General features: G+C 42.9%; 1 protein-coding gene across 1 annotated transcript; it reads left to right on the forward strand.

Annotated features, from left to right (window-relative positions):
* The first annotated feature begins 5259 nt into the window (after positions 1-5259).
* On the forward strand, positions 5260-8972 carry LOC100415823 (E3 ubiquitin-protein ligase AIP2). Its single transcript, XM_044525469.1, has 5 exons — positions 5260-5624; positions 6820-7033; positions 7475-7716; positions 8215-8421; positions 8521-8972. The coding sequence occupies exons 1-5, from the start codon at positions 5466-5468 to the stop codon at positions 8668-8670; spliced, it is 972 nt and encodes a 323-aa protein (XP_044381404.1). The 5' UTR covers positions 5260-5465; the 3' UTR covers positions 8671-8972.
* The last annotated feature ends 483 nt before the right edge of the window (positions 8973-9455 follow it).

The following is a 9455-nucleotide window of genomic DNA, read 5'->3' on the forward strand; positions in this document are numbered from 1 at the left end:
AAATCTTTAAACATGCTTTTAACCTCGGTCGTCATGGAGGTTTTCAATGTGTCCAACGCCACATTGAACTCCTCACGAGAGACCGCGGTTCCCCCCATCTCCCGTAGAAGATACCGGATTTGCACCAGAGTGCTCCTCCTCACCTTCTACGACGTCAACCATACTCTTCGGACGGTAAAGTCCTTAATAAAGAGACGAGGCTCTAATATCAATTGAAAGGATTGATATGGTTGACTAGAGGGGGCGGGGGTGAATAGGCAACTAACAATTTTTAGCTTTTCTTTAATAATTTAAACTTTGCATCAAAGTAGGTTGTCTAGATATGCAACTAGGTGAGCAACCTATATGATGCAACAAAGATAGGAACACAAGCAAGCAAGGGATATATAACAAATAAGCTTGCACAAGTAAAGGAACGAGATAACCAAGAGTGGAGCCGGTGGAGACAAGGATGTGTTACCGAAGTTCCTTCCCTTTGAGGGGAAGTACGTCTCCGTTGGAGCGGTGTGGAGGCACAATGCTCCCCAAGAAGCCACTAGGGCCACCGTATTCTCCTCACGCCCTCACACAATGCGAGATGCCGTGGTTCCACTATTGGTGCCCTTGGAGGCGGCGACCGAACCTTTACAAACTAGGTTGGGGCAATCTCCACAACTCAATTGGAGGCTTCCAACGACACCATGAAGTTTCACCACAATGGACTATGGCTCCGCGGTGACCTCAACCGTCTATGTGCTCAAACACCCAAGAGTAACAAGATCCGCAAGGGATTAGTGGGGGGAATCAAATTTCTCTTGGTGAAAGTGTAGATCGGGGCCTTCTCAACCACACCCTAGCAAATCAACAAGTTTGATTGGCTAGGGAGTGAGATCGGGCGAAAATGGAGCTTGGAGCAACAATGAAGCTTAGGGTTGGAAGAGGTAGTCAACTAGAGGAAGAAGACACCCCTTTTATAGCTTAGGACAAAAATCCAACCGTTATCCACCTACCAGCCCGCGACCAGCAGTACTATCGCCCCAGACCAGCGGTACTACTGCAAGGCCACGCGGTACTTCCGCTTGCTGATAAGCGGTACTACCACAAGGCCACGCGGTACTACCATGCGGACCCGCGGTACTACCGCAGTAGCAGCAGCAGCTAGGGCAGACCTGTAGCACAAGGGCTAAGGGCGGTACTGCCGCGGGCGCGGTATTACCGCTCCCCCTTGCGGTACTACCGCAAGGCAGGAAACCCCTAGCCTGGGAAGAGCGCGGAAAAAGAAACATCCGTGCCTACTTCCGCTAATAAACGGAAGAAGCAAAAATTCGACACAGTACTACCGCAGAGGAACGGTACTACCGCCAGGCAACTGAGCTAGGCCGCGCACGGTACTACCGCGCAAGGGATGCAGTACTACCGCAGTGGTGCAGATGTAAAAAATTACATCCGCCCTTACTACCGCGAAGGAGCGGTACTTGGCCTGGGGGCCACGGTACTGTGGCTCCAGAGGAGCGATAGTACCGTGGGCACCTGTGGTACTACCGCGCCAAAATGCGGTACTACCGCGGGTGCCTGCGGTACTACCGCTCAACGAGGAGCAGTACTACCGCAAGTCCACCAACAGCAGCCAGGACAAGGAAAAGAGGATCAACGGAGGATGCTCCAAAGTGCAGGGGAAAGGAGGGGACAAAAAAGAAAACGTGTACGTGATGATTCCACCCAAACCTTTCCGACGCGAACCCCCTTTTGATCAGGACTGGGCGTTCGGTTAAACCGAACCGTTTGGTCCGGTTCTCTGGGTTTTGAACAAATTCGGTTTTGGAAAAATAGTAACCGATCGGTCATGTGAAAAAACAGCTAACCGAGCATTCGGTGGACCGAGATTTCGGGTCGGTCCTGGGTCAAGGCCGAACTCACCGATATATTAGAGAACGAGAGCAAAAGCATGCACACTTCTGAATTTAATCAACAAATAAACCTTGTGTACACACAAGAAGTAGATCCCGTGAGTAGAAAAATCAGATCCTACTAGCGAAACCATCACGTGAACTCATCAGCATCTCACGGGCCTATCAAGAAGATCCAAAATCATAGAAAGAGGAGGCAGAAGATCAGAGGAAAAAGACATGCGCAGGCCGGAGGGCACCACCGCCGCCCGCTGGGTGCAGTCGTGCAGATCGTGGAGAAGCAGAGGCGGCGCACTGGCTGCTAGTCGTGCAGATCGGGGAGAAGGAGAGGCGGCGCACTGGCTGCTAGGGTTAGGAGTTGTGTGGGAAATCGATCGGGAGTGGAGTCAGAAGCGTAGCAGTTAGTAGGACGGGCCGCTGGAGGCTGCGTACAGAAGCAAGACTTGAGATGTTAGGCTGTGGGCTGAGCTGAGATTTTACGTAGACGTTAGTCCATCTGATCGGTCTCATCGGTTATTTCGGTTAACCAAAGTAGAAGACCGAAATTTCCAAATTATTTTCGGTTTTTACAAAGTGCAGACCGAATTAAAGACTGAAATTCTCGTTTCGGTCTATTCGGCTTTGGTCTCGGTTTTTTCGGTTCGGTAGTTCGGTGCTCGGTTAATATGCCCAGCCCTACTTTTGATAATACGGCTTTCTTACGACTCAAATCCACCAAAAAGAAACGTAGAAACGATGCCGTCTTCAACAGTCTTCGAGGGGCACCAAAACGTCTTGTGCCTAGCGATGAAACGTCTGGGAAACTCAAGACACACGATTAGTCCGTAAAAGCATTGTCATCAATCACCAAAATATCTTAGGGATAAATATGCCCTTACACCAATGTACAATTTCAACTCACACATTAAATATTTTTTGATAAACTTTTGATATTTTTAAATACATTATGGACATTTTGAAATTAAATGTTTTCAAAACTTTTTTTAATACATGGTAATGTTTTTTCAAATACATGTTTTACATTTTCTTAATGACAATAAACATTTTACAAAAACTACACTAACACTATTTTACATGGTTCAACATTTTTAAATTTGCATACACTTTTTTCTAATACATCTCACATATATTCTGTTAAGGTTACGACACATGTTTTTACAAAACAAAAACATTTTTTGACATTGTACACACTTTTTTTTTGAAAATGTCACAAACACACTTTTTGAAACTCGTGAACATTCTTGAAATGTTACACTTTTTTGAATGTACGAAACATTTTTTTGATTCACACAAATATTATTATACATTGTTATAAACATTTGTTTGAATTGTCCTTAGAATTTGTGGTATTTTCTGGAGGTCACAAAATATTTTCAGGTTTCATAAAATGTTTATCTATCAAAAAGTGTTCGCAATTAAAATTTTTGCTCAGGTTTCAGAAAAAAAACAATTATGTTTCAAGAAGTGTTTGCACTTTAAAATTTTGTTCAGGTTTCAAAAAATGTTTATGTTGCAAAATGTGTTCACTTTTTCAAAGTTGTTGGTTTTTAAAAATTGTTCGAAATTTTTAAAAAGTTCTCGCACTTTATGAAATGTTCGAAGATTACAGAAATAAATATGTTTTCAATACTTGTTTGCCCCTAAAAAGAGTTTTCAAAGTTCGACGCGTTGGTTTCTGCTTAAATATTTTCGGCCTCTTATTATGTCAGTCATTATCGTCTACTGTAGTGGGTAGGAAATCAGGTCAACAATGCCAGGTCCCAACTTTGACTCCACGGCATTTTTTTTGGAATTATTACCTCGCATGTTAAGAAAAAGGAAGAAAGAATTTTTACATCTCGTGTGAAGAAAAAAAAACTCGTTTCATGTCTGGTGGGCCGGCCCAGTCGATTCCGCAGCCAACAATCCGAAATATTTTGAAAAGCATTATTTACGAAATTCCAAAAACGTATTAAAAATGTGACACAATTTTGAAAATCAAAAATATTTTTCATAGCATCTGAAAAACTGTTGGAATTCTGAAGATATTTTGACAAATGTGATTTTTTTGAAATAGTGAACAGTTTTTAAAATGTGAATAGAATTTTAAAATTCGAAACATTTTCTAAAAAACACCATATGAATTGAATTTGCGCCAAAAATAACAGCAGGAACATTTTTAAACTTCCGAACAATTTTAGAAATGTGTGAACATTCTTTGAACTTCACGAATTCCCAGTTTGGGCCGGTCAGGATTAGTGGGCCGGCCCAAATTCTTTTCGATTAGAGTAGCTGGTTATCCCGGCCAGGATTGTTGTATTCCCAGTTTGCCAAACAGGTCTAGGGTACAAAATAGACCGGGATTACAAATTCAAAGTGCCAATTTCCGGGATCAAAGTTTTTGGTTTGATTTAGCTTTTGTCTACAACTTCAAGGTTTATTTTGGACTTTTTCCTTTGAAATCATAAATAACCTTCCTGCACTGCAACCACGGGAACGAAGAATTTCTTTTCTTTTGTAATACTCGATCCGACGGCTCGGGCTCTAGAGTAACCTGCAAGGCTGGGCGTCACTCTGTGCATTTGAAAACCGAACCAAAAAACCATACCGAAAATAAGCCGAATCAAACCAAATTTATGGTTTTTATGGGTTCTGGTATGGTATAAATTTTTCATATCGATTTGAACTTTGGTTTTTACGGTATATATCAAAAAACCGAACGGTTAACCAAATAAACCAAAGTAAAAAATAATTTTATATTTCTTGTGATAAACAACCATACAAGTTGTCATTTTTCTTGTACATGAGTCAAATTCACTACTAAGCACGTAATTTTTTCTTGTAACATAGTCATTTTTCTTTTTTTATAATGCTAAGCACGTACATAACCATCAACAGATGAATCAATGCATGCATATATACTTATATATAGTTATATACCATTTGGGTAAAACAATATGTGTTTTGAGTCATACATTTGCAAGTTATTATTACGACATTTTCAAATTCACGTTAACTTTGATTATTATGGTATATACCGAAACCATACCGAAATAATTTAATATATACCAAAACCGAATTGTATTTTAATTTCATACCGTATTTACCGAAGTATTAATATCATACAAACCGAAAAACCGTATAAACCAAACCATGTAAACCGAATAAACCGAACGCACAGAGTGAGCTGGGCGCCTGGGCCCAACCCAACCTCTCTGCCCCGTCGCCGTCCATTCACACGCCACGCACGGGACGATGCTTCGATGCCTTAAGGCACCTACCTTTATGTCTATAATATGTGAACCCAACAGATAGCTGGCCCACATGTCAGCCCAAAAACATGTGCCTTTGCACCGAAGCTGTGTCCTCCGCACGACGTCGTCACCGCCCGCCCGGCTAAGCCACCGTCCCGTCCCCGCGGTATTTCTTTCCTCTCCTCCAAGACACCACGCCCGCCCCTCCACCAGACTCCCGTCGGCATTTATACCTCCGGCGGCACACGCATCGTACACACACAGAACCGCGGCCAGCCCATCGACCGCCCGATCCCCAGATCAGGAAGCAAAGCTGAAACCCCAGTCGAATCGGAAACCTAGCGCCATGTCTGCCACGGCGGGGGACGAGGCGGCGGTGGCGGAGCGCCTGGAGGCGCTGCGGAGGAAGCTGGGCAAGAAGCAGCACTTCGAGGAGGCCGTCGCTGACCTCGCCGCCACGCTCCGCGACCGCTACGCCGGCGCCTCGCCCGCCCTCCGCGAGTCGGTAAGGCCGACCCGACCTCACCTCCGCCATCCCTTCGAGAGATTATTAGTTTGGTCGTAGAAGGGAGAGGTTGCCGCTTTGCATGGATCTAGGAGGAGAGGATTTGGGGATGGGAAATTCGATTGGTGCGGAGCCGGATCGTGCATAGTATCCAAATTACATTTGTTCAGATACAACTGTCGAAATTAGCAGCAAGGCTTCGGTTAGTTAAGCTGCGCCCGTTTTGGTTGAATCAACCAGCAATGAACGCTCTGCTTCGGGTGATAGATGATGGCCATTCCAGTTTCAGAGTTCTTGGGTATTCTCAATTACCCAAGCAGCAGAAAGTGTTAGTACTGTCTCTACTGCAGCTGGTGTGGTATGTAGGTAAAACTACGATTCTTAACCTTATTTGATCCGCTGAAGCTAGCCTCAGCATCGATTTGCTACAGAAATCCTTGCCTAGCATCCGAGGTGGACCTTGGAAATAACTTTATATACTAAGGTGCCAAGCCTAAATCATGTTAACCAGTGTCTGGATTAATCATTTTTAACTAATGTTTCCTCAAAACAAAGGAACCAACCAATATGACATATCTTATAATTGTTGAAAACTAGCGCAATATATGGATAACCTATTTAAGGCAATTGTTTTCCATGTTCTATATGAACAAAAAACTTGTGATCATGGGTCTAATGAGTTAAAATCGCCAAATAACAAGAACTAAAATACCATTGAAATGAACAGGGTTATATGTACATGATGTGATGAAGAGAGTAATATAGCTGTGCCATTTGACTTCCATGGCTGGATGCACTTTGTATTGTCAGCATAAACAAATATATGGTCATGAACAGTCACGATTGTGCACACCACATGTCACAAAGGCATCAGACTGGAAGTATAAGACTGGGAGTTCAAAACAGATGTTAGTGGGGATATTTGCCATAGAGAGCATTCGGCTATGGAGAGTATTTCCATTATCTCCTGAACCGATCTTCTTGGTACTCGGTACAAATGCACCTAGCACTGTTTTAGATGGAAATGTTCTCATGGAACATTCTTTTTGCCTACTATACAGCCCATGACTCTGCGAGCCATGTTATCATTTTACGGGTTGCTGCGCGCTACAATCCAGTTTTCTTTTTCATGCCTGTCATCCTATTTTTCTGCCTTGTTTTGTTGTCATTCATATATGTGAACTACTTTTTGCAGATGTACTCTACGGTTTGCCGTGTTGCAACCGTCCTTCAAACTAGATATACAGCACCTGGATTCTGGCGTGTTGGTCTGAACCTCTTTGTAGCAACAGAGAAGCTGTTAACTAATCCTGCTGAAAAGGAACGCCTGAAAACCTGCATTTTGAGGGCCCGGGAGCATCTTGATGAAAAAGAAAATGAGGAGTCAATGCCAACCAACAGAGAACCAGGTATGTAATCAAGATTTTAACTTGTGAATTTAGTAACACATCAATACTTAGCATGAATACATTTATGAAATTCCACAAGGCAACATTCTCATGGCACATCCCTTGCTGGTAATTCCTGTATTGATTGGTCTGGTTGTGTTCTGGCAGCGATGTCAATAATAATTCAGTTTGTAATGTCCATAGTTTAATACTCCCTCCGGCCTCCGTCCCATAATATAAGAGCGTTTTTGACACTACACTAGTGTAAAAAACGCTCTTATATTATGGGACGGAGGGAGTAGATGGTATTACGTGCTATATCATGGCAACCTGTATAAACATAGGAGACATTTGGCCATATAAGCCTTTTTGTGTGCTTACTTTGGTTACGTCAAGTGTCTGTCCTCAGAAGTCTTTACCCTTTGAAATATCTACTTACTAATAAGATGTTGCCTTTCCCAGACACTAGATTCCTTTTTGAAGGCCACCTTACCGTGGGACAAGAACCTCCTCCTCCAGCATGGCTTGTCGCCCAGAATTTAACACGAGAATTGAACATCTTAGCGGAACCTTCTGGAGATCAAAACGGGAACAACACTAGAACGGAGTTGAGGCCTGAGGAGATGACACCTGCTATAATGAACTTCTTAAACACCTTATCAGGGGACGCGGAGCTTGAGAGTGCCTTGGAAGCATCACTGCAGGTAGGTTCACGAGGACCAATTTTTTTGGTGCCCATTTTCACATCTTAACCTTTCTATATTTAGTTTGTTGATGCACACAATGTTTTTGGTATCTTCACTAACCATAGAAGGTATACAAATATAGATTTTGGCGTTCTAAGTGCTATAGTAAGAACAAATTTGATAAATTTGTTAGTATCTTATCCAATGTGTATTTTACAATAGTTTGTGAGTTACCTTGAGCCTAGCCTGCACCACACGTGAGTGGTGCTGAATTGCTAAAATCAGAGATCAGCAATGTTTTGATGGATTTGGAACTCTGCTATCTTTGATGACCTACATTCTCAAATTTACAGAGCCTTGTTGTTTGCTAAAATGGGATGTGCCAGTACAATTGATTTGCAACTTCCTAGTGCTGCTATCACAAATCTGTCATGATGGAGAGTCTATTGTGCGGTTCTCAAGTATTTGATATTTGAATATTTGTACGAATCTTGAGTATGGATCTACTATTGGCAGGGTATCACTGCGCAGCCCAAGGTACCACCGGCTTCAAAGGAGGTCGTTGCTAATCTCCCGGTTGTAACTGTTACTGAAGAAGTCATTGCTAGGCTGGGCAGCGAGACTGAGTGTGCTGTTTGCCGGGAAAACTTGGTTGTGGATGACAAGATGCAGGAGCTGCCGTGCAAGCACCTTTTCCATCCTCCTTGTCTCAAGCCGTGGCTGGTAATTTTGCTCGTACACCCTCATAACCATTGCTCTTGAAGCGACATTGATCATTGTACAATTCAGCGCAGCTAACTGATCTTGATGGCCATCCCGCAGGATGAGAACAACTCATGCCCGATCTGCCGGCACGAGCTGAGGACGGACGACCATGCGTACGAGAGCCGGAAGGAGCGGGAGCGAGAGGAGGAGGAAGACCGGAAGGGAGCGGCCAATGCTGTCAGGGGTGGGGAATTCATGTACATCTGATATCTGAAGGGGAATTACTGTTTCTGCTAGTGAGCAAATCGTAATGTGACCAATCTTATCTGCTCGGTCGTGATGCCTGAAATTAAGCATGTCTTGTGTTGTTCCCAGATTCACCGTGTCCCTAGTTTGTCACCAGCTTATCAAGCACAACAGGAAGTCATTAGAATTTACTCCAGAAAGCTTGCCATAGTTCACATCACATATGAAATGGGTACCCTTGGGGAGCGGCAATGCATAACTACGTCATGTAATTCACCTTTCCTTTTTGCGGGGAATGCGATTTACTTGAATTTGCTTAAATATTACACCGACAAGAATCATAGTGCTGCAGTGGTATTTTAGACGGATGATAATGATGGATCACATCTGGAAAAACATCCATTGGTAATACTCGTGCCAGATCATCGAGCCTTTGGCCCAGTTATCATCTCATGCTGTAGTACTCCCTCGGTTTTTTTAATCCGTATATAAGGTTTGGTCAAAATCAAACTTTGCAAAGTTTGACTAATTTTATATTAAAAAATATAAACATTCACAGTATAAAATTAATATTATCAGATGCATAATGAAACGTATTTTCACATTATATAGTTTTAGTATTGTAGATGTTCATATTTTTTTAATATAAATTTGGTCAAACTTTATGTAATTTGACTTTGATCAAATCTTATATGCGAAGTAAAAAAACGGAGATAGTACGTTATGTTTCTACACACCTGTCTGCACATGTGCTAATTTTCTTGTGGTTCAGTGGATTCGCGGAAGGCGGATTTTGCACAGCCACA

Source organism: Triticum aestivum, chromosome 5A, assembly GCF_018294505.1.
Source record: "Triticum aestivum cultivar Chinese Spring chromosome 5A, IWGSC CS RefSeq v2.1, whole genome shotgun sequence".
NCBI classification, from domain to species: Eukaryota; Viridiplantae; Streptophyta; class Magnoliopsida; order Poales; family Poaceae; genus Triticum; species Triticum aestivum.

Excerpts from the sequence above, each read along its gene's own strand:
- LOC100415823 (XM_044525469.1), top strand. The coding sequence starts at position 5,466 with ATGTCTGCCACGGCGGGGGACGAGGCGGCGGTGGCGGAGCGCCTGGAG. Across the intron at positions 5,625-6,819 it reads CGCCCGCCCTCCGCGAGTCG|ATGTACTCTACGGTTTGCCG; the intron begins GTAAGGCCGACC and ends TACTTTTTGCAG. Across the intron at positions 7,034-7,474 it reads GCCAACCAACAGAGAACCAG|ACACTAGATTCCTTTTTGAA; the intron begins GTATGTAATCAA and ends TGCCTTTCCCAG.